We start from the raw sequence: 26,293 nt of genomic DNA on the forward strand, positions 1-26,293 counted from the left end.
TATTCCCTTCAATATTTTTAACGTTTTGATCAAGTCTCCTCTTTTCAAGGGAGAAGAGGCAAAGTTTCTTCAATCTCTCACTGTACAGCAACTTCTCCAGCCCCTTAACCATTTTAGTCGCTCTTCTCTGGACCCTTTCGAGTAGTACCGTGTCCTTCTTCATGTACGGCGACCAGTGCTGGACGCAGTATTCCAGGTGAGGGTGTACCATGTCCCAGTACAGCGGCATGATAACCCTCTCCGATCTGTTCGTGATCCCCTTTTTAATCATTCCTAGCATTCTGTTCACCCTTTTTGCCGCCGCCGCACATTGCACAGATGGCTTCATCGACTTGTCGATCAGAACTCCCAAGTCTCTTTCCTGGGAAACATAGAAACATAGAAAATGACGGCAGATAAGGGCCATAGCCCATCAAGTCTGCCCACTCCATAGACCCACCCCCTAAGTCTGCTCTAGAGCCCCCGCTCTAACTGACCCAGAGGTCTCTCCAAGTACAGCCCTGGACATCCTGTATTCATGCATGAGATTTTTGTTACCGGCATGCATCACCTTACACTTATCCACATTGAACCTCATTTGCCATGTCGCAGCCCATTTCTCAAGCATGTTTATGTCACGTTGCAGATCTTCGCAATCCTCTTGCGTCTTCACTACTCTGAATAGCTTAGTATCATCCGCAAATTTAATCACCTCGCTCATCGTACCAGTTTCCATATCATTTATAAATATGTTGAAGAGCACGGGTCCAAGCACCGAGCCCTACGGCACCCCACTGTTGACGCTCTTCCAGTCCGAGTATTGTCCATTTATCCCCACTCTCTGTTTCCTATGCTCCAGCCAGTTTTTGATCCACGTGAGTATTTCACCCTCGATTCCATGACTCGCAATCTTCCGAAGTAGTCGTTCACGTGGAACCTTGTCGAACGCCTTCTTTTTTTTTTTTTTTTTTTTATCATTTTATATATAGATACATATACATTGCTTGTATAAGAAAATAAAGAGAGAACTTCCACATATTTTTTTAAAGGAAAAATATATCTGGATACTGTCCATTTCATAATTAAACAAAATTTCGCTCTTAAATTAGTCCACATTCTGGGTTCTGCCTTTTGTAAAAGATGTTACATGGAGGGAGGGACTATTAACCCGGGGTATGATCAGAAACAGTAGTGTTGCCTAGGCCGGAGCCACCCCCACTATCCAGCAATGTCCTATCCAAAAATATGTAATCCAATCTAGAATAAGAACCATGAGTATGGGAAAAAGTAATCCAAATACATTACATTACATTACTGATTTCTATTCCACCTCAACCTTGCAGTTCTGGGCGGATTACAAAAGAGACATCTGGACATTTCCAGGATGATTACAAAGAGACTTCTGGACTTTTCCAGAAGAGTTACAAGAATAAGAACATTTCCAGAGGAGTTACAAGAAGAATGGTGTAGTATAGTTTAGGGAATGGGATACGGCAAGGAGGATTAGGATATTCCAGTGGATATACAATTCGGGATGCTGTACAGATAGGATATAGTGCAGTTTCAGTATATATGCAGTTAGGGAAGCAGTTGACAAGCTTGGGCTTTGAGGGGAAGGGTAACTGGTGAAGAAGGGAGGATGGGGGAGTCACACTGAGGGGAATCCAGGTTGGAGTTATGACATCTGTATAAATTTTTTGAATAGATGGGTTTTGATTTCTTTGCAAAAAGATTTGAAATCGCTTGTTGTCATCAGCAGGTTGGAGATGGCATGGTCCAATTTCGCTGCTTGTGTCGCTAGCAGACTGTCAAACATCTTCTTATGCTGGTGCCTTTGAGTGGGGGGTAGGTAAATGGAGTCTTAGATCTTCATTGTCTAGCGGTGAGATTTTGGTTCAGGCGGTTGTTTAGGTAATTGGGGGCTGAGCCATTTATTGCTTTGAATAATAGACAGTATAATTTGAATTGGATTCGCGCTTGTATTGGTAACCAGTGTGAGTCTAGGTAGGCAGTGGTGACGTGGTCAAATTTTCTTAGCGAGTAGATCAGTCTGAGTGCAGTGTTTTGGATTGTGTAATTGTTTTATCATTGTTGCAGGGCAAGGCAGGTAGAAGATGTTGCAGTAGTCCAGTAGATCTAGTACTAGGGATTGGACTACGAGCCTATATTGCTCTTTGTTGAAGAATTTTCTGATTTTACGTAAATTGTGCATGGCTAGAAATGCTCTCTGGGTGGTCTTGTTGATATGGGCTTGCATTGTGCAGCATCTGTCTATTGTTACTCCCAGGAATTTAAGGGTGGGTTGTATATGGTATTTGGTGGAGTTAATTTCTAGTTCTGAGGTGGAGGGGTTCTTATCCTTTTCGAGGAGTAGAAATTTTGTTTTGTCCGTGTTCAGTTTCAGTTTGTGGTCTGTCATCCATTTTTCCACTGCTTGTAGGGTTTTTTCCAATTTTTCTGTAGAAGTGGGGTCAGGAGAATCAAAGGGTAGAAGTATGGTGATATCATCAGCGTAGCTGAAAGAGGTTACATTTAGGAACCCAGAGATGATAAAAAGAGGTTGAAGAGAGTAGGTGAGAGTGGTGATCCTTGAGGTACCCCGCAGGGGTTGGACCATGGATCTGATTTAAGATTGTTTGATTTAACTCTATAAGATCTGATTTTAAGGAATCCTTGGAACCAGTTATATACCCTGCCTGAAATCCTTATGGCTTCTAGTGTCTAGTAGGATGGTGTGGTCAACCAGATCGAATGCTGTGGATAGATCAACTTGAATTATCAGCATCCTTCTGCCTTTGCTGAGGTGCTGTCGGTAGGGTTACTAGTAGGGTGTCCGTGCTGTGGTTGGATCTTAACCCCGATTGAGAGGGGTGGAGAAGATTATGGTCTTCCAGGTAATTTGTGAGGTATTGGGCAACAAGTCCTTCTATAATTTTGACATATATTGGTATTGAGGCGATGGGTCTATAGTTAGCGGGGTTATCTATTAGGCCTTTGTGATCCTTCACAATTGGAGTGATTATGATTTCTCCTAGGTGCTGCGGGAATTGACCTTCAGTGAGAGTAAAGGTGCCAGGTGTCAAACAAGCCTAAATCATAAACCAATTTCCTAAAGCTTAGTGATATAGCTGTGTGATCAAATACAAGTTACATGTTAGCATAAAAATCTCCCACTATGATTAATTTACCTTGAGTAAAAGCGAACAAGGTAGATCTGAGAGTTTCAAATAAAGACTCTTAGGCCCCGATTCTTTAAAGGGTGCCTAAGTCATGCCTAACGTTAGGTGTGCTTTAGGCATCCAATCTAACTAGGTAATTAATGAGCCAATTAAGGGTCTTAACAAGCAATAATTGGTAGATAGACGTCCAGAGGACATAGATGCTACTTTGTAGATGCAGCCACAATTTCATGGACACCCATGTTTAAAACTTGCGCCTAACTCAATAGGCATGGGTGTGGTTTGTGTAATGACTCAATTTGAGCGACCTTTGATTAATTTACATAACACTGAGCGACCTAGAGCGTCCATATCATGCATATATTGTAGGCGAATGAAAACCAGGTCTACTTTTGAGCTTAGTTTGGGCTTCAAATAGATCTTAGTTCTATGAACGGAACTTAGGCACTCTTTGGATGTTCTTCCAGAACTTAGGCACAGTTTGGATGTCCTTAATGCGATCAGCTTAATAGCTCAATGGGTTTTTATTTTTGCTTTATTAAGCTCAAAATACATTTAATAAGGCACCACATAAACGGGGAACATACATAACTTCATTTGCACAAGGTTAAAAACAGAAAAAACCAGATACAGACCTTAGCATGGCTTCTACTTCATTGCAAATGGAGGTCTGCAGCTGCACAATGCTGACCTTATTGTGAGATCATCAAGGTACACCTGCAAGGTAGAATGCCACAATTAAAATATGTCCTGGAGGAGCTGGTTGGGATTTGAACTTATGACCTCTGGAAGAGAAGCACAGAGCTTTTACTTATTGAGCTATAGCAACTTCCAGGCAGGTGTCTCTGACTGCCCTGTGATATGATAGCTTAGGGATCTGCCTGAATTCCCCTACTTGTAAATGAAGGACCTGTGTAGCAATCACTTGCTTCCTCATTCTGCCCATTTGTCTTGCTTCATTTGTACATATTGTCCAATACAGAAAGTCGCTGCATACCCAGCATACTGACTGCAAGAGGAAGGCCTGTCTTGCCGAAGAAAAATTGGTCACACAGAAGGAGCTTCAGGAATCGACCATTGCTGAATTAGAGAGGAACCTGGAAGTAGCAAGAGAGGAGGAAGAGAAACTACTGAGACAAAAAGAGCTTCTTGCAGAGGAGGTAACTGCACAAGACAGAGTTGAAAGGAGATAACTCCTTGCAGAATAATTGGAGGAAAGAGGTTTGACAAATAGTTATAACAGTAATTTCCAAATGCATTTCCATAAAGACCCTTGGCATCTAGCTAAATTTTCCATATTCCTTTCATTTCTCCCTGATCTTGCAGCTCTTATCAAGTAGTGGCAACAACACCATCATATTTCCTAAACAGGGCTTATTACAAACCAGCCAAAATTCTTAAATTTTTCTGGTAAGGGACTTTACTCAGTGATAGCTGGTATGCATGATGTCCAAAAATCATCGGATATACACCAGTGTGTCATTCCTGCCAGCTAAGATTACATGAAACCTACCCTGTTTAGTACAGTGGTTAGAGCTACAACCTCAGGACCCTGAGGTTGTGGGTTCAAATCCCATGCTGCTCCTTGTGACCCTGGGCAATTTACTTAATCTCCCATTGCCTCAGGTACATTAGATAGATTGAACATAAGAACATAAGAATTGCCGCTGCTGGGTCAGACCAGTGGTCCAACGCACCCAGCAGTCCGCTCATGCGGTGGCCCCTAGGTCAAAGACCTGCGCCCCTAACCGAGACCAGCCCTACCTACGTTCGTTCTGCCTCAGCAGGAACTTGTCCAACCTTGTCTTGAATCCCTGGAGGGTATTTTCCCTTATAACAGACTCCGGAAGAGCATTCCAGTTCTCTACCACTCTCTGGGTGAAGAAGAACTTCCTTACGTTTATACGGAATGTATCCCCTTTTAACTTTAGAGAGTGCCCTCGTTCTCTCTGCCTTGGAGAGAGTGAACAACCTGTCTTTATCTACTAAGTCTATTCCCTTCATTATCTTGAATGTTTCGATCATGTCTCCTCTCAGTCTCCTCTTTTCAAGGGAGAAGAGGTCCAGCTTCCTTAATCTCTCACTGTATGGCAACTCCTCCAGCCCCTTAACCATTTTAGTCGCTCTTCTCTGGACCCTTTCGAGTAGTACCGTGTCCTTCTTCATGTATGGCAACCAGTGCTGGTCGCAGTATTCCAGGTGAGGGCGTACTATGGCCCAGTAGAGCGGCATGATAACCTTCTCCGATCTGTTTGTGATCCTTTTCTTAATCATTCCTAGCATTCTGTTTGCCCTTTTCACCATTGCCGCGCATTGCGCAGATGGCTTCATTCACTTGTCAACCAGTACTCCCAGGTCTCTTTCCTGGGGGGGTTCTCTCCAAGTATCACCCCGGACACCTTGTATTCGTGTATGGGAGTTTGATACCGACATGCATTACCTTACACTTATCCACGTTGAACCTCATTTGCCATGTCGCTGCCCATTTCTCAAGTGTGGTTATGTCGGGTTGCAGATCTTCACAATCCCCCTGCGTCTTCACTACTCTAAATAACTTCGTATCATCTGCAAATTTAACCATCTCACTCTTCATACCCATTTCCAGATCGTTTATGAATATGTTGAAGAGCATGGGTCCAAGCACCGAGCCCTACGGCACCCCATTGGTGACGTTCTTCCAGTCCGAGTATTGTCCATTTACCTCACCACTCTCTGTTTCCTATCCACTAGCTAGTTTTTAATCCATGTGAGTATTTCACCCTCTATTCCATGGCTATCAATTTTTTGAAGTAGAAGTGGAACCTTGTCAAACGCCTTCTGAAAATCCAGATATACAATGTCGACCGGGTCACTCTTGTCTATCTGCCTGTTTACCCTTTCGAAGAAGTGCAGCAAGTTCGTCAAGCAAGATCATCCTTTGCTGAAGCCGTGCTGACTGGTCCTCATCAAATTGTGTCCGTCAAAGTGATCAATGATGCGGTCCTTTATCAGCGCCTCTACCATCTTTCCTGGTTCTGAGGTCAGACTCACCGGTCTAGTTTCCCGGAACTCCCCTCGAACCTTTTTTAAAGATCAGCATAACATTCGCCACCTTCCAGTCTTCCAGAATCTTTCCCGATCTGATCGACAGATTAGCTATTAGTTGAAGCAGTTCAGCTATAGTCCCTTTCAGTTCCTTAATGACCCTCGGATGGATGCCATCCAGTCCCGGAGATTTGTTGCTCTTAAGCCTATCAATCTGCCTGCATTTTTCTTCTAGACTGACCGACAGATAGGGAAAATGCTTGAAGTACATATATGCAAACCGCTTTCAGTGTGGCTGTAAAACTACAAAAAAGGTGGTATACAGTGTAAACTGTGAAAAGCAGTTTTAGACGTTCCTCTTCTCTTTGTCCACATTTACCAGATTTTTTAATGCCTTATTTTCTTTTTCAAGCTTGACTCCTTTTCATAAATCCTTCCCACTCCCACCTCTGCTCTTTTCTCTCTGCCTCCCTCAGGTATGTGTGTATATCTGGTAAGGTAGATGGCCTTCATTCACCTACTAGTCCCTCCTTTTCTTAGTAGTGCCATGCTGCCAAGCCCCGGCTCATACTTGGTGGTGCAGTGCTGCTGAGCCCCCTATGCCTTTTTGTTGGGTGATGAGTTACTATTGCTTTTCCAGTCACATTTCCCAGATGTTCCTATTTGACAAGGCTTTATAGATGGACTGGACTCTTTTGAAGGAAAATGTTTATGCAGAAACTACAGGGGATACCCAAGGGTCTTGTGACAACACTGGTACTTTGTTATCTTAAGACAACCATCTCTTCATCATTGCTGGTGAAAGAGAACTTATAGATAGGTTCACAAGCATCTGAGCCAATCAGGGCCTTAGGCCCCTTTCCCCGGCACCAGGAAGGGGAAGGCCCACCATTTTGCAGTGGCAGGCCTGAATAGGAGGCACTGCACATCTCTCCTGTTGTCAACTAATTTCAAGGTACCAGGGGCGGGGTGTATCCGGTGGCAGGAGAGAGTGGGCATCCTTCATTCTGATTTTGTTTTTTAATGAAAGGGAGCAGGGAAGGAGAGCGGAGGGGTCAGTGTGAGGGGGGGCCTGGTGGGGGTTAAGTTCAGCAGAGGGGGCTCACCATGGCAGGAGGGAGTGGGCATCCCCCTTGCCTCTTTTATTTCTGGGGAGGTAGGGATGTTATTATTTAAAGTCTGTAATGTTTTGTCTCTATTTGACTATATTTTAATATGTTCATCGCTTAGAATTTGATTAAGCAATAAATATATTGACTGGAGTAGCAGTACAACAAATTACACATAATTGGAAAAATTATGACAGATTGAACTATAATTTTTGGTGGAACTCAGTTTGCCATATATATAAGATGGAGCGTACATTTGCAACACAAAAAGGATATATGGATAAGTTCAAGAAGATTTGGGGACCATTAACAGATTTTTGCAATGACTGATTTTAATTTTTTCCCATAATAAGATAATGGTTAAAGAAGGGAGGGAGGGAAGGGGTAAAGAATTTATTCTCTTTATTATACATTATAAAAAATATATCATAATGTAATGTAATGTAATGTAATTTATTTCTTATATACCGCTACATCCGTTAGGTTCTAAGCGGTTTACAGAAAATATACATTAAGATTAGAAATAGGAAAGGTACTTGAAAAATTCCCTTACTGTCCCGAAGGCTCACAATCTAACTAAAGTACCTGGAGGGTAATAGAGAAGTGAAAAGTAGAGTTAGAGGAAAAATAAAAATAAAATAAACATTTTAACAAGACAGCATTGATCTAAATACTTTGGGAGGTAGAAGAGAGGAGAGAAAGGAATAGAAGCAGAAGGGGGAGACGTTGAACAGTAGAATTCTGGAGAAATTTAAATGATAGAAATAGAACAAAACAAAGACAAAATGCAAAACAATAGATAAGATTAAAGATAAATCATAAGCTGGAAAGAAAAATAAAATAAAACTTTGTCTTCAATCCACGGTTTCAGCGTCAGTGATGAAGTGGAGCAAGTAAGTTTAGGAGGAGCGATGACGTTTCCAGAAAAAGGGCTTCTTCAGGGAAGAGACTTGGCCGACAGTCACAGGATGTCTATGTCTCCTCCCCTGCGATGTTCTCCCATCCATGCATTCCCTCCCAGACACACTGCCCGTGCCCCAGCCACTCCAAGGAGGCTGCCCCAGATGAGGCCCACGGTGAATGCAGGATTCTCTCCTCTGCGGGAAAGCCGCCCGGAGCCGACAGTCGATCTTCATAGCGGATTGCAGGGGGGGAAGAGTTCACACTCTTGGTAGGATCGGGTCTGTGTTCTCTCGGTGGTTGTGGCTGGTCTCGTTGCTGCTTAGGTGTAAAAGCAGTTGATCTCCACTGCTGCTGATATTTAAAAGCAGGCAGATTGATCTCTCCAATGGACTGCAGGGGGAGGAGTTCACAATCCTGGCAGGATCTCCTCCTTCTGATGATATTTAAAAGCAAGCATATTGATTTTTCCTACGGAATGCTGGGGGAAGAGCTTACTTGTCTGGCTGGATCAGGGCAAAGGGCTCTCGGTAATGGTGGCTGGTCCTGTTGCTGCTTAGGTGTAAAAAACAGTTGATCTTCCTAGTGGACTGCAGGAGGAGGTGGAGCTCACACTTTTGGCTGGATCGGGTCTGTGTGCTCTTGGTAGTTGCGGATAGTTCCGCTGCTGCTGAGGTGTAAAAGCAGTTGATTTTCCACTGTTGCTGATATTTAAAAGCAGGTAGATTGATCTCTCCAATGGACTGCAGAGGGAGGAGCTCACATGCCTGAATGTGTGAATGAATGATAGTCTTATGAGAAATTAATGTGATAAAGGGAGGGAAAAAAGTTCATAATTAAATAATAATTGATAAAATCATTACAATATATATGTTATATAAATTCATAAGAAAAATAATATAAAATATGGTTTATATAAAATACATTATAGAGATATCAAGTGTATTGTTAAGATAAATGTATGGAAAATTTATAACACTTGTTGATATGTGAAAAAATCAATAAAAAACTTAAAACATAAAAGATTAAGCAATAAATCAAGAAAAATATTAAACTTGAAACTTGAAACTTGGCCATGGGGGGCCTGGCGAGGCAGTAAGTTCAGCCGGGGGGGGGGGGGGGGAAGGGGGGTGTTGTAGCAGCAGGAGGAAGTGGGTATCCCATCTGATTCTTTTGGTACTGGGATCATCGGGGGTATAGCATGGGAGGCCATTTTCTGTGCCTATATGAACCCCCCCAAAAAAAACAGGCAGACCTATCGGTAACACAGTTACCCAAAGAAAACAGAGAAGGCGACCTGTAGTACTCAATATTTTTATTGTAGTCAAGACTCAAATTGTGCGAGTTTGGACATAAGACCTGCCTCAGGAGTCTACAAACATTTTTTTAAAATTTGTCTGTCAGAAGAAAGACGCAGTCCCGCTGAGCCAGACTGCTGCTTCACTGAGAAACTTTGGTGGATCTGTGGAGCCAGCCTTTTGTGGACTTGGGGTCCATTCCCCTGGAAGCTCGCTTGCCCTCTGACCTTGACAGGGGTTTAAGCACAGGTTTTATGCATCTTGAGTAAAACTCTTCTGGGTTTCAGGGTGCAGGCTGCATTTCCCACACCCAGTTGTATAGAGAGGATTTGTGTGGCGGAGATTACAGATCTTCAGGCCTGATCTTTTTGGAGCTGTTCTGAGACAGAAAATCTTTTTCTTCAATTCAGCTGCAGTGAAAAATGCTGACAGGCAGGTACTTCTAAGACCGAGTAAACCTCCATATCAGTGCAATAGGTGAAACATTCTAGACCATAAGGTTATTTCCCTTTACTCGCATGGGTTGCAGAAGAGAATTATACATTTTTCATTCCGCCTCTAGGGTACATCACAGGCTAGCTGAGCTCCTCCCATTAGTCTTTCTCTTCTGCATGTGCTTACAGTGTGCTCTGTTTTCTCCAATTTATTTTTTATTTGACATAGTTTCATCATTCCATTTTGCGGTTCTTTTGCATTCTAAGGACATTTGAAGTGCTGCCTGCTTGAGAATTCACAGACTTCGGTTTGTAGCTGACAGGCCAATCCATGATCCCTTCGGGGTACCTGTCAGCCAGTCTGCTAGTCTTCCTTGGATGTCAGGGTCGTCCCTGATCTTCTCACTCCCTGTTAAGTAGGGGAGGGTCGAGTTCAGACTGTTCAGCATGCTTAGGGGGCTCAGTGGTGTTCCACAGCATACAGGCTACGTTTTCGCACCTCCGCCCATCTCTGTGCACAGTTTGTAAGATAATATCAACAATATCATTGATGTGATAAACTAACAAGTCATGGTACAAATTTACCAAATAGATAAGTTTTTTTTTATTTATTTATTTATTTATAGAATTTTACAATATTACCAAGCATATACATCTTGTACAGTAAAGTGAGATCAAACAACATACTGAACTAAGTTTCCAAAATTAAGATATACCACAATCATAATTCAGTTGAAAATAAAAATAGATAAATAAAGTAATAATAATCTAGCTGATCACACACTAGTCCTCCATATATTGGATCCAAGATTTAAAGAGTAGGACAAATATAAATCAAATTAATTAAAAGAAAATCCATGTCTTACTACAGTGTGGGGAGCTAACCTTCCATGGACGCTGTTATTCCTTTTTCAAGACGTTTCGCTGAGAGAAAACTAATCAGTTGAGATGGTTCTGTAAAAATATACTTCAATGATAAATATCTAACCACACATTTACATGGATATCTCAGAAAGAAAATACCCCCTATTTGAGTCACTCCAGGTTTTAGAAGTAGAAATTCTTTCCTTCTTTTTTGAGTCTCTCTGGAGACATCAGGGAAAATCTGAATATGATGTCCCAGGAAGTCTTTGGACCTATTTTTAAAGAAAAGTTTTAATCTCCAATCCTTGTCTGGAGCCAAAGCCACAGACAACAAGAGAGTGGCTGGATCAGCCAATTCTCTATCCGATTGTTCCAGTATTGCGGAAATGTCCAATGATCTCTCCCGGGGTTCCTCAATTTTTTCTTCTTCTTTGGATTGGGGCTTGGCAGGAAGGTAATACACTCTTGTAAGAGGAGGTAAGGAGCTTTCAGGAATTTCCAATATTTCCATAAAATACCTTTTCACCATTTCTCTAGGAGAAGTTGACAAGATCTTTGGAAAATTTATAAATCTCAAATTATTAATTCGACCATTATTCTCCTGCGCTTCCAACTTCCTCCTGAGTATTATATTATCTTTAACCAACAAATCTTGATTTTGTTTCAAAAACATTAGCTCCTTACTTGTATTTTGTGACTCTATTTTTAATTGAGAAATATCCTGCTTTAAGACATTTATTTTTTCTTTTTGTTCTTTTAATTCTTTGTCCAAACTTTTTATTTGAGGATTTAAAGAATTCCCCAAATTCACTACCAAGTCCCATAATGCATCAAGTGTGACTTTAGGGGGTTTTGTAGGTGAAAAAAGTTGTAATGGTGTAATATCTAAATGTTCTGAAATTAGCTTTACCTCAGTGGCGTCTTGTATTCCCCCAGCCTCTGTTGTCCCGGTCGCAAGTCCTTGCAGAAAGAGCATGTCACTCTGCGTTGTTATGTTCGGCGAGCCCTCCATGCTAGCCTCTGGGAACGAAGAAGAAGCTACCTCCTTGGGTGCATTCTGGTCCCGTGGAGAGCTAGCTGCTTGCGGCGTCGGTTGAAGGGGTGGCGTCCTGACGTCGGGGCTAAGAGTGACATCGAGCCCAGGGGATCTCACCACCGCGCTACTCTCCGGTGGCGTCCCCAGCGAGCTGGCACCCGACTCTTCTTGCTCCCGTTGTAGGCGTCGGAGAAAATCATCAATGGTAACCGCTGGAGTTAAGGGTCGCCGGGAGGCTCCTCCGACTTTCCTTCCCCGTCTTTTCGGCATAGTTAGAGGAAACTTTTGACGGCATCCTCACTGCAGCAGACATGCAACGACCATCTTGGATCCAGCTTGGGCTGGCGTTCTCATAGATAAGTTTTTAATGATTTTCTGAACTCTTGATAAGAAAAAGAAGACATGAACAATCCACTTAAATTCCCATTCCATTTATCCGCTTGAAAGGCTAAATCCTTTCCAGAAACCTTTTACATGTACAACCTTTCAAGGACGTAATATTACAGGTTCTACGATTAATTTGAGGCAGCACAGTGTTTCAACAGATAATTGGGAGCCAGACCAAATATTGTTTTGTAACATACTACTACTACTATTAATTATTTCTATAGTGCTATCAGACAATGCAGCACTGCACAGAGTCACAAAGAATAAGAAAACAGTCCCTGCTCGAAAGAGCTTAAAATTTAAACAGGCAAGACAGACAAGCAGGATGTCAAAGGGAATGGTCAATCAGCGGGCTGGGTTGGAGGGCAGAGGAGAAGGGTTAAGGATTGAAAGTTATATCAAAAGGTAGGTTTTCAGTCTGCTTTTAACAAGGGAAGGGAAGGGGCTTGACGGACAAACTTGGGTAATTTATTCCAGACAAAGGGGGCAACTAGATGAACGGAACGAAGTCTGGAATTGGCAGTGGAGGAGAAGGGTACTGCTAAGAGTGACTTATCTGAGGAACAGAGTTCTCTGGGAGGTTTATAAGGAGAGAGAAGTGAGGAGAGATATTGAGAGGCAGCAGAATGAACACACTTGTAGGTCAGCAATAAGATCTTGAACTGTATGCGATGGCAGATAGGGAGCCAGTGAAATGACTTAAGGAAAGGGGTGACATGAGCATAGCGAGGTTGGTAGAAGAAGAGTCGCACAGCAGAGTTTTGCACAGATTGCAAGGGGGAGAGGCAACACTGAGGGATCTAAGCGTGAGGTTACAAGAGCTTGGACAAGGGTCCGGATAGTATGCTCAGAGAGGAAGGGGCAAATTTTGATGATATTGAACATAAGCATGCAAATTTGAAGATAATCCTCGCTTTCACAGGAAGCCAGTGTAACTTTGATAATAAGGTGCATTGTATTGTATTTTATTGGAAATGCACATTGCTGTCCCTCTTTGCTGACATCTAGGTAGAGTCCCTGCGAAGAGCTCTAGATGTGTCACAAGAAGGTAATAAAAAACTTGCCTTGAGTTTGGAGCAGGTTCTGAAGAATAACAGCAGCATAAAGAGTAAACTATCCAAGACCCAGGATCAGCTGGATAGCAAGAACATTTTACAACAGCACCTGGAGGCCTGCAGGTAAGGACTGAGGGAGGGAGACATGAGTTCATTCTGTATGCAAGCATTTGTACAACAATAAAAGACAAATGCAGGAATACAGCACTGGCAGGAGATGGGAATTTGATTTGAAAAGGTGAATAATTAAACCTGAGTTTAAGGCAAGAAACAATTCTGGTATAGTAAATATCGTCCTACACCAGAAGGCTTAAGATCTAAGTTGGTACTAATAATTCCTAGCATCTTGTTTGCTTGTTTGGCTGCTGCCACACATTGGCCGGAAGGTCACATCATATTGTCTATGATGAAACCTTCCACCCAATGTGCAATGGCAGCCAAAAAAGCAAACAAGATGCTAGGAATTATTAAAAAAGGGATGGTTAACAAGACTAAGGATATTATAATGCCTCTGTATCACTCCATGGTGCAACCTCACCTGGAGTATTGTGTTCAATTCTGGTCTCCTTATCTCAAGAAAGATATAGCAGTGCTAGAAAAGGTTCAAAGAAGAGCGACCCCTCACAGCTTTCCAGCATTTACTAGGCAACCATGTCCTTCTGCTTCACATGAACAATCAAGTAGCCATGTACTATATAAACCAGCAAGGAGGCACAGGTTCTCTCCTTCTCTGTCAGGAGTCTTAAAAAGATCTGGCTTTGGACGATTGCTCATAACATCTTTCTCAAAACAGTCTATATTCAAGGAGACCAGAATTCCTTGGCAGACAAACTTAGTAGAATTTTTCATCCTCACGAGTGGACGCTTAATTCTGCCGTTCTCCATCCCCTTTTTTCTCAATGGGGGATGCCCCAATTGCATCTGTTTGCATCTCCCCACAACAGCAAGTTGCCCCATTTCTGTTCCAGTCTGTACTCTCCTCACCATCTGGAGGCAGACGCTTTTCTTCTGGATTGGACGCACAAGTTCCTCTATGCATTTCCACCCATTCCTCTCATTCTCAAGACACTTGTCAAAGCCAAGCAGGAGTCGGCCACTATGATACTCATGGATCCTCGGTGGCCCAGGCAGCCTTGGTTCTATCTTCTACTTCAGCTCTCAGTATCAAGGAACCAATACCTCTGCTGATTTTTCCATCTCTCCTTATGCAGAGTCACGGTTCTCTTCTACATCCCAACCTTCGGTCTTTACACCTGACAGCTTGGTATTTCTCGGGCTGAATTCAACTGATCTTTATCCATCCCAGCCTGTCAGGCTCATTTTATGTTTAAATGATTTTTATTATTCCAGCAGTAAGAAGCAAATACAAACAGTAGTACCATTCAGGAAATAACATTTTCAACAATATAATCAGTTCCCCTCCCCTCCCCAAGAATCCATGGCCGTCCAACAGCTGAGAGTGGGAATAAAATCTTAAAGATTCAAAAGTCTACTGCGAGCACGCGGTGTGAGGTCCTGCCAGAAGTGCTCCCACACCTGACAAAATTTGCGACCCGGGCCAAGAGTCAAGTCTCCCACCATGCGTCTCTCCAGTGTTGCGTGCACTATCATTAGGGATCTCCATTGTGCATATGACGGGGGATCACGGGAGAGCCAGTTGGTGAGGATGGCTTTTTTCCCATCAAAAGGGCTCTGGAGATAAATGCTGACATTCCCCTGGGTTTGGACGAGGCTATATTATAAAATCCAAATAACGCCCTCGGTTGTGGAAGCCATCGCCTTCCCCAAAGCGATGTGGTATATAGGCCAAGATGTCTCCAAAACTGTTGGATTGCAGGGCAGGCCCAAAACATGTGACTCAAAGATACATGTGACTCAAAGATGCATGAGCCTGATTGCATTTCGGGCAAGAATGCGATGCAGTAATCCCCATCCGGGCTGCACGTTCCGGTGGAATGTAAAGTCTAAGAACAATTTTCAATTGCATTTCCCAGTGAGTAATATTGGGTGACACCTTCTGAATGTTCTTCAGGACCCGTTGTAACTGTTGAGCAGTCAACTGGCAATGCAAGTCCTCAGCCCACGCTGTCGCTAATATATCCAGATTCGTACTTGGTTGGCAATCCCGGATCCCCACAATATGAAATTGTAGAGGAATCCTCTGTTGGGCTGAAGAGTTCCGAAAGCGCCTCCCTGCAGACTTCAGTAAGGGCAGCCTGTCAGGCTCATTTCAGAAGCTTCCAAAAAACCAGCCACTCAGCAGTGTTAACAGAAACAGTGGACACATTTTTCCTTCCTGGTGTTTCCTGTCTCCTTCATCTCTTTCTTGCAATCCCAACCTTATCATATCCCACTGTTTCTATCCATTTGTTCTCTTTTCTCATAAATTGTAATTCTCCCCTTTTTTCCCTTTTTGTTTTCTTGTCCTCTTCCCCTCCAAATTTGTTTGTCTCGTAAGATTATGTTTATTATTTGTAGTCTGTTCCCTAATTAATATTTTAAACAACTTTTACTGTACAATGCTTTGAATTTTATGTTAACTGTTTAATCAAATTTTTAAACTATGATCCAAAATCCATCTCTGTTTCATTAGTTTTGGATTATCTTCTTTATTTTATCTGACTCTGGTCTCAAGTCTACATCCATTAGAGTCTATATCAGTATTATCATTGCCTTTCATCAACCAGTGAACGGTATACCTCTTACTGCTCATCCTCTGATTTCCAGATTCATGAAAGGACATGACAGGATACCCATTTATTTTGCAAGTGGGCATGTGCTTACTTAAGGCGGTTACGGGACAGAATATCTCTCTCTTCTGAAGTTGGTTTTTTATTTTTTTTTTTATTGGGCCTACAGAGGTTTCCTGGGATCAAAGAGAAGGGCCCAAAACATTGGGTCCAGAAGTTGAGTTTACTGGGACTGAAAATAATACTGCAGGTATGGACAACATAACCCTCTTTCTATTGGAAATGGAGAGCGAGTATTTAATAATAAAAATAATTTTATTCTTATATACCGCCATACCGAAAAAGTTCTAGGTGGTTCACAACAAGGGATACAGATACAATGGGATACATGGGATACAGATAAAATACAAATTAGAATAATGGACTTAAAAACAGATAAAGACAGAAAGCATTTGCAATATAATGCAGAAAATACCGCCATGGCAGGGAAAGAAGTAATACCTTATAACTGGATAAGACTTCTCAGTATAAAAATAAGCAAAACATATATCTGGCTTATAAAGTAAGTAAAGTGTTCACATACACTCAGGGAAAGAAGTAATACATAGAACAGATAAAATATATCAAGTTGAATATAAGGAATTGATTGAAAAAATGGAGCAGAATGCATTAAGATACCAGCCTATCAAAGAGTTGAGTCTTTAACAATTTTCTAAAATCAAGATAGGAAGAGACCTCTAACATAATTTTTCCAAGCCATACATTCAATTTAGCGGCTTGAAATGAGAGGGTTCTCTCGAGGAACTTCTTATAATGACAGGATTTTATGGAGGGATATGAAAACAAGTGCACTCTACGTGGCATGACTCAAAGAAAAATGAGACACAAGATAACCTGGTAACAGACCCGAAACCGAAACTGATAGAATTAATGAGCTGGGAAGCCCAAGATGCTAAGGTTATCCATAAGTGAAAAAAACAATCTATGCTCACTTGGAACCCTTATCTACAATCCCTTCCCCACAGAGCACCTAATCAAATTTTGAATGCATTATGAATGGTACCCAGAGGGTAATTGTATTTTTCCATCCACAACACTCTCACAGGATAGGATTACTAAAGAAGGGGGAGGGAGAGGGGTTTCTCTTTCTTTCCAAAGTGACGCAAATTTCAGTTTTGTTCACTTGATTATCTATATAATTCTTGAATGGAAAAATTCATACAAGTTGCTACCATAAACTTTGTACCGGAGGATGGGGAATGTAATATGGCAATAGGGGGGTGGTATGTGAGAGATAGGGTAGTTTCATAGCGGTTTAACACAAGACAAGTAAATAGACTGTTCATTGTTGGTTTTATATTGTATTTTATTGAAATCCAATAACTGTCTAAACATAAAAATGAGAGAGAGGGGGGTAGGATGTACTTAAAATAATAATAATTAAAAAATTTATTTATATCCTGCACTACCTTACAGTTCAGAATGGTTAACATCAAGAAGGTCTGCAAAAAATGCAGCGAAGATACATACATGAACATATGCAGAAAATACATCACTCAAATAGCTTAAACAAATTTATCAAAGATAAGATTTTTATTGAGTCGGGATCAAGATGGCGTCAGGAGCAGATGCCTGAACGAGCTGTGCTGCTCGTCTCACCTGGAGCCGCGTTGTGATTCTCTTTTCCGGCAGTGATATGGGGAAGAGAAAGGGTGTTCCCCACCTTGTCCCTCCAGCGGTGGACTCCCCTCAACGGCTGGTTCAGACGATGCTTAGAGCGACTTTGCTCATTTGGGTGAAGTGACCCGAACTATTTCAGGGGAAAACCCAGAATTTTTGGGCGACCTCAGCACAGTGAGCCAGGCTTCGTTAAGCCCTGAGCTTAGGCTGGTTCCTCCCCAACCCGGAACTACTCCATTGCAGGGAATGTCTGGAGTCCGGCAGCCCCGAGAGGGAGAACTCAACCTCCGTACAGGAGGGACATCTCTACTGAACTCTTTGAAAGAAGGTGGAGATGGGAATCATCAGAAGTCTCCCTGCAGTAGAGAGGAGGAAGTGAGAGGTGCTTCGGGAAGGAATGTTATCAGCTTTGGGGAGATGAAGAAACCAGAGAAAATAGATATGGAGGCGTTGTGGCAGGCCTTATCAGTCATGGACTCCAACCTTAAATTGAGTCTTTCTACTATTAAAACAGACTATGGAATGGTCTTCTCCAAGGTAGAACATCTAACTAATTTGAGTGAAAAGTTGGAGGAAGAAGATAATAATTTGAGTGAAGTGAAGAAGGTTCAAATGGAATTGGTTAAAGAGAGATCTTATGTTTCTCGTAAGATGGAGAATTTTGAAAATCAACTGAGGAAAAATAACTTAAGATTTTTGAATTTTCCAAAGTGCCCTATTATATCACCAGTTGAGATGGCTAGAAAATATTTCCATGAAACTTTTAGCCATTCCATCAGAAAATTTACCTCCAATTGTTAGTGCTTATTATTTGAATATAAAGATGCCACAAGGGGAATCCACTCCTACAAACATTCCGGTAGATAAAGCAGTGGACATGAATTTGTCTTCATTTCTGGAAAGTTCCCTTGAGGTTGTCACCCAAAGAACTACCATGCTGTTAACTCTAGCCTTGGAGAGTGATAGGGAATTTATCCTCCGCTTGTATTTTCGTCATATAAATGATAAGTTCTTAGGCTCAAATGTTCGTGTTTTTCCAGATTTGGCTCATAAAACCCAGAGATGTAGGAAAGAGTTCTTGACCTTGAGGCCAAGAACTCTTGCTTTGGGGGCTTTATTTCTTGTTAAATTTCCTGCAAAGTGTTATGTATCTTACCAAGGTAAGAATTTTCTTTTCTTTGAGCCTAAACAACTTTTAGAATTTATTGAATCAAAAGAAAGGTTGGTAACCATGTCTAGTGATGTATGACCTACCATCTGGTTGTAATTCGGGAATCTAATGCCGTGACCTTAAGCTAATTTTTGTTATTTCTGATGGAAGTTTATTTCTTTTCTTGATCCTCATTTTGGTGGACTAAATAAGAGATAGTTAATGTTTCCTTCATATGTTTTATTGAATATAATTTCTGGATCTGTAGCAATTTGCAAATGCAATGCTTGCATTAAAAATTGAAAATCTTATAAATAAATAAAATTTTAAAAAAACAACAAATTTATCAAATATATAAGTCTTCAAAGATCTTCTAAATGTTTGATATGATAAAGAATTTAGGAGCAGATCAATTATGGTTTTGCTCCAGACACCAGCCTGGTAAGATAAAGTTTTATCTAAAAATCTTTTGTAAACACATCCTTCAACATTGGAAATGAGAACAAGGAAGCTCCACATGGATGTCGTAAATTTACTGAAAGATCAATGTGGTTTAGAAGATCAATAGGTGCAAAGCATAACAATGTCTTATAGCATAGACCAGGGGCGGACAACTCCGGTCCTCAAGGGCCAGAATCCAGTCAGGTTTTCAGGATTTCCCCAATGAATATGCAATGAAAGCAATGCATTCAAATAGATCTCATGCATATTCATTGAGGAAATCCTGAAAACCTGACTGGATTCCGGCCCTCGAGGACCGGAGTTGCCCACCCCTGGCATAGACATACAAATTTAAATATGATTGTAGCCTCAGCTGGTAACCAGTGTAATTTTTTGTAATATGGAGTAATATGTTTAGATTTTTTTGACCAAAAATCAATCGTATCGCTGTATTTTGAATAATTCTCAATCTCTTGATGGTTTTTTAAAATAAAATTCCAAGTAGATGATATTACAATAATCCAAAGTACTCAATATGAGAGACTGAACCAGTAACCTGAAAGATGAAAAATCAAAATATGATTTTAAAAAATACAGTTTCCAGAGAGTATTTAGCATTTCTTAACCAGAATATCTGGATGAGCTTCAAATTTCACATCTGATCTAGAGTAACGCCTAAGATTTTTATACTGGGGTTAATGATGTATTTTCTCCCATCCAACATTAAAGAAGTCTCCTTTATTTATTAGATGGACTTGCTACAAAAACTTTTTTTTTTCTGTATACAAAAAAGAGGATGACAAGGGTTGTAATGTTATATTTTCTTTATTGCTGTACTGTTGTGAAATCAGCAATAAAAATTGTTGAAACATAAAATATAGATCTTGGCTTATTGAATTCTATTTTGAGAGTCTCCAGATTGAAATAACACAGGAACCTGAACCAAAAAATTGTTCTATAAGTGCTCAAGCATCTATAGCTAAGATATATTAAGAATAACTGGGCAGACTAAAAGAGCTGTGGTTTTTTGTTTTGATTTTTTATTACTAACTTACTATATATTCCTTAAATTTTTCCCCAGCTCCTTTTATGGTGCTCAGTTTTAAACACCTCCACAGACTCTCTTACTTTCCTACCTAAAGAGCATCTTTTCATAGTCACACAGAAAATTGATGAGAGAGCCCTTCTCTTCTTCCTCCTGCAGACTCCATCCTTTCTACCTTGCTGCACCATATGCTTGGAGCAAGCTGCCCAAATCCCTACGGCAGGCTCCATCTCTGGCAGTGTTTAAGGCCCAGTTAAAAGCCCACCTCTTCGAGACTGCCTTCAACTCCTAACTCCTCTCACCTTGGGTTCCACATCTTTAACCCTGTCTATCCAAGTTAGATTGTAAGCCCTTCTGAACAGGGAACGTCTATTTCATGTCAAAATGTACAGTGCTGCATACACCTTTCAGTGCTATATAAGTGATAAATAGTAGTCAGTAGTACCCAGGAATCCTGTAACTGTTGATGAACAATCCACTCCCCTCATTGAATCATGCAGTTCTATTGCTTCTGTCTCAGGGAACAGGTAGCTGAGGAGGCCAAGATGGAGGCCAAGTTGTTTAGTCAGCATTTGGAATCGTTGAAGAAGCAATTTCAGCTGGAACAAGCTGGAGCCAGGAAAGCAGTCCAGAAGGACCTTGCAGAGGTGAGGTCTAAAATAGTCTGTAGTATTTGTTTTGCAATTTGCTTTTCCTGCTGTTGAATCTGCTCAGTATACAAGTCCTAATACCTCTGCTGGCATCTTCATGTGTGTGTGAACAGCTAGGTGAGTGTGGTTTCATTTGACTTTATCTGGAGGGACATGGGGGGTTTTGCTGACTTAGCTTCCGCTCTCTGCCCCTTTGCTTAGATGCTGCTGATTTAAAGACCTGCTTTTGGTGGTGTGTTACTGCAGACATGACAACAAATGTGCATATGTAGGGGGTTATTTTATAATAGGTTGCCTATATATGAGGGCAAAGTAGGTGCCTGGTCCAAGCCTAGTTTATAAAGACACATGGAGGGGCATTTTAAAAATAAAAAAAAGTCTTGAGTCCAACTTTGATGTTTCCAGCTGAACGTCCAGAGTTGGAGGAACAAAAATGGCCATTTTTGAATGGCAAACTGCTGGATGTCCAAATATATATATATATATATTTTTTTTAAATCTTCTATTTAGACGTCTCGGCCACTAGGACGTCTAACTATATACCCTATTTTGATCAGAAAAACATCCAGGTTGAAAGCGTCCTAATCCTGACCACTTGGATGTGGGTGTGGCCAGCATAGTAATGGACAGGCCACATAGACATCGCAATAGAGCAATGGGACATCTTAGAGGGCACTGCTGTGAACTTCACATCAAGGTTGCCAGCTGTATATTTCACCATAACCCCCTTATAATTTAGGGTGAGCCCCCCAAAACCTACTACACTTCCCCCTCAGTATTCGCGAATTCCGTATCTATGGATTTCCTTATTCATGGTTTTAAATCAAAGAATACATTTTAATTTTTTGGGCTATTTTAAGCCCTGAAAGCCTTACCCGGTGGTCTGGTGGGTATTCGGGGCAGGAGCTATCTTTCCAAGCTTCTGCCCCATGCAGATCGCTCACAGGAAATGGCTCGAGAGACTACGGGAGCTCAAGGCAGCCATTTCCTGTGAGCAATCTGTACGGAGCAGGAGCATAGGAAGATCACTCCTGCCCCGAAAACCCACTAGACCACCAGGTAAGGCTTAAGGGGGAGGGCTTTCAGGGTTTAAAATAACCGGGGGTTAGGGGCAGAACCGGCCTGAATATTATTTGCGGTTTTTTAATATTTGCGGGCCGGCTCCACCCCTAACCCCCGCAAGTACGGATGGGGAAGTGTATACCCTTCTGTGTACCATCCCAATAGCACTGATGGCTGTAGGTGGCATCTATATGGTAGTATAGTAGGATTTAAGTGGGCTCACATGTAGTGGTTAGAGTGACTTATGGGCCTGGGTTGTCCTCTCTATGGTTCATTAGCCCATCCACCAGGCTACTTAAGATACCTGTGTACAGTTCTACTAGGCTTCCCCATACCAGATGCTACTATTTTAGAGACAGGTATTTACCTTTTTGTTCTCATTTTTGTTTGATGGAAGGGGAGTCAGTGAGCACTGGGGGAGTGTGGGGGTGTCTTACCTTAACATATGCAGTGGTTATCTGGTCAGTTTTGGCACCTTTGTGGCACTTAGACCCTTCTAAAACAGGTCTAGTTCCAAATGTATATGTTCCATTCAGGATGTCTTGCAAAATAATTATCGCTGCAAGATGTCCATATCAATAACCCGCCTTTGAGACTGCCCAAAGCCCACCCATAACACGCCTCCACCAAATCCATCTCATGCTCTGGACGCACAGAGGCCGGAACACCTCGCTAGATGTACAGAAAGACGGCTTCGATTATCGGCACTAGGGCGTTCTGGCAATTAAGACATCCAAGTGCCAATTTAGGATGCTCTTTGGATGTCTATATTTTTTGATTATGAGCCTGATAGGCACCTATGTGTCATTTAAAAAAAAAATACTAGGGAAAAAGTGACAGAAATAGATAGAAGCCCCAGACATTTAGATAAAGTACTTTCCTACATGTGTTTTGTGTACAATGAGAGCAAATGGTGACGGTGTTGAGTTTAAATGAAATTTGGGACGGTTTTGATAACCCTAACAACTCCAGCAAGAATTTAGTTGGTCTCCTTGGAGAAGTGGCAAAAAGGAGCCTAAAGAAAGCATCCGGGGAGGTATTTCTTCAGGGCCCTCAGATATAGGATGGCATGGAATCTTCCTATCTTCTTTATGATCAGGAAATACTTGGAGTAAAATCCCTCTTTCCTGTAGTGGAACAGGTTCTATTGCACCATCTGTTAGGAGGAATAGAGTAACAAGGAAAAAATCCAACGTAGTCTGCAGTGAACCAAACAGCAAGAAGAAACCAAAAGAAACTACAGGCTATGTACAAGATGCAGGCAATGTTTATTGTACCAAACTAGAATGCAGTAATATACAACCTTATTACCAATCAAGGGACCCGACACGGTCCGTGTTTCGGACAACACACCTTCCTCAGGGGTCCATAGTCAATAAGGTGTAGAATTAACCACAAAGTAAATAAAGGTAACAAACAAATGCCTGTGTGATACAAATAGTAAAATAACCACCGTTCTCTCCATGAACTCGCAGGCCTTGAGCATGCGCAGATGCTCAAGGCCCAGCAAGAAGAGGAGGCTGTTCTTTGGGCACCAGCACCAACGCACAGGACATGTCGGTGCTGGTACCCAGATGACAGTAAGCAGCGGCGGGGGGGTGCCCAATCGCGGTGGGAAGGCCGGATCACAGGGGGTAGGGTGCCGGATCGCGGGGGGCACTGCTCACAAATCGAGGCACGCTCTGTTTCCGAGGTGCTGATTTTGCAAATGTTTTGCTCTTCTTGCAAAACACTCGTAAACCGGTGCACTCGTAAACTGTAGTATGTATGTTTTTTTTTTTTTTTAAACTTGAAATTTTATTGAGTTTTAGTGAAATACAAAAAGGAAAAAGGTGTACAAGGGTCATAAGAACAATCAAGGACAATCATATAAAGGCAATATCAAAGAAATCAGGGATTAATGATAATAGATAATATAATACAGTACAATGGTCAAGCATGTCCAATTATGTTACACAAAAAGGGAAGGTAAAAGTGGTAGGAAGAGAAGACAAGGGGGGTGAGGGAAAAAAAAGTAAAGAGGGAGGGGAGGAGAGGCTAAACGAAGGGAAAAAAAAGGGGAAGGAGAGGGTAGAAAAGAAAATCCCTCAGAGGTCAAGGAAAGAAAGGAGAAGAAGGAGAGAAAGAGAAGAGAAAGCTAGAAGAGAGACTCAAAGAAGGTTAAGATAGTCTATAAAGGCAGACCATTTTAGACGAGCCTTGGAAGACATAGGTGTATAAGTGGAAATCAACATTTCACGTTTATATTGAAGAAGCACTGACTGAAACCAAAAATGGATTGAAATAGATTCAAATGATTTCCAATTAGAGAGTATAAGTCTTAATGCTATAATAATAAGTGTATCAAATAAAGTGTTGAGTTTGAGGTAAATTAAGCATAGGAGCCTCAGATTTTAGTAAAATAATTGAAGGAGAAAGAGCAGCTTGGATGTTAAAAATCCAACTAAGATGAGATCATATGTCCGACCAGAAGGATTGAAGCAGAGGACATTCATACAACATATGAAGCAATGTGCCAGGGAGAGATTTACAATTCCAACATCTATTTGATGGAAGGAGACCAGCAATATGTAGCTTTTGGGGTATCCAGTTCATTCTATGATGTAATAAAAACATTGATTGGGTCGAGTTTGCAGAGGAAACTGTTCTGATGACTGTAGACCAAAGAGTCGTCCATTGCCTGTCTGATATTGGGTGTCCCACATCAAGTTCCCAGGTTTTACGTAGTGAGGTGTCAGTTTTTGTATAAGGGATGATAAGTAATTTATACATTCGGGACGCAACATAATTTGTTGTAATAAGCAGGGAACAGTGTGAGAGCAAAGAAGGGGTTCCAACAACTACTGATTGTAAAAATTTTGATTTAGTGATTACACTAGTTAGCTGTAACCACTGGTAAAAAGCCGAAGCCAGTAGAGCAAATTTGCTACTTAGTTCTGCAAATGTTAGCAATTGTAAGGCTGGCGTACATATGTCGTTGAGGGACCATATCCCCAATTTAGCCGAAGAAGACCATAAAATTGGTACTTTGTCAATTAAGAAATGCGGATTGAACCATAGTGAAGTTAAAGAAGAGGTACAAATAGAAATTTCAAGTAGTTTATCTAGCTCAAGTAGACAAGAAACAGATTGGGAGATGATATGGTTGTTCTCGTGAAGTTTTGAGTGGGATGTCAGCAGTGCAATTAGCGACGGAGAGAAAGTACAGAGGGAGTGTATCAACTGTAGCCAGAGAGGACAATAGTCAGAGGACAATGAAAACCATTGGCCTGATTGTTGTAGAATAAAAGCCTTGTGGTATGTCAGAAAATCAGGTAGTAATACACCTGCCGCAGTTTTGAGAGTCTTAAGTTTTTTAAGGCATTTTTCGGTGGTTTTTGATTCCATAGAAAGGATGAAATATGTTTGTCAATCGTTTTGTAAAACAAAGTTGAAAATAAATGTGGGATCATACTAAGGATAAAATTAATCTTAGGAGCTATGATCATTTTAATTGTTTCAATTCTGCCCCACCAAGAGATATGAAGAGGGTGCCAGGAATGTAATAGAGTCTTGATATAAGCAATAAGTTTTCACTATTGTGGTGTATTGTAATAGGCAGAGTAGCTTATAAATCAATTCCTATGTATCTCATACTTGTGGGAGACCAAAGAAGATGAAAAGGTTGAACTAAAGCCAGTTGAGAATAAGTGTTAAGAGGTAAAACTTCTGTTTTATGTTGATTAATTTTGTAACCAGAATAGAGAGAAAAAGAACCTATTAAATCAAAAAGGGCCGGCTTAGACAGCATGTATAACCGAAAGTTATACAGCCCAGGATTGACAGAACTTGGACGTTGTGACTTAAACCATGTAAAACATGGTCTAAGTCACAAAAACCCATCTAAAGTCACCTGAGAAGCACTGCAAACACATAAAACAGACTCACACATACTACTCCAGTGATCTCCGACCACCCCCCCCACCCCTAAAAATATAAACACACCTTTAAAATTCAGCCTCCAGACCATCATCATCTGGTATAGGAAAGCCTAGTTGTCCAGCACAGAGGCAGCTTAAGTCATCTTGGGGGATGGGTTAGGGACTCATGGAAAGGAGGACCCATGCCCATAAGCCCCTGTAATCACTGCATTGATAATGAAACATGTGCACTCCCCTATACACCCCCAAAACCCTTTTGTACTGGCATATAAATGGCTCCTGCAGCCATAAGGGCTATTGGGGTGGTAGATAAGTGGGTCTAGGGGATTCTAGAGGTGGTTTGGGGGGTTCACCGTGACCTATAAGGGAGTGAGGAGAAGCCATGGCACC

General features: G+C 41.5%; 1 protein-coding gene across 14 annotated transcripts in view; it reads left to right on the plus strand.

Moving 5' to 3' along the window:
- Positions 1-26,293, plus strand: part of CCDC150 (coiled-coil domain containing 150) — a 101,051-nt gene that overhangs the window by 51,871 nt on the left and 22,887 nt on the right. For 13 of the 14 annotated variants that reach the window (XM_033959533.1, XM_033959528.1, XM_033959529.1 and 10 more), the window contains exons 12-14: positions 4,141-4,318; positions 13,219-13,388; positions 20,792-20,918. In XM_033959533.1, the coding sequence (XP_033815424.1) occupies positions 4,141-4,318; positions 13,219-13,388; positions 20,792-20,918 (475 nt within the window). The remainder of the gene's footprint in view (positions 1-4,140; positions 4,319-13,218; positions 13,389-20,791; positions 20,919-26,293) is intronic. The other variant, XM_033959530.1, reaches the window with a different exon arrangement.

The sequence above is a fragment of the Geotrypetes seraphini genome, chromosome 9 (genome assembly GCF_902459505.1).
Source record: "Geotrypetes seraphini chromosome 9, aGeoSer1.1, whole genome shotgun sequence".
Lineage (NCBI taxonomy): Eukaryota > Metazoa > Chordata > Amphibia > Gymnophiona > Dermophiidae > Geotrypetes > Geotrypetes seraphini.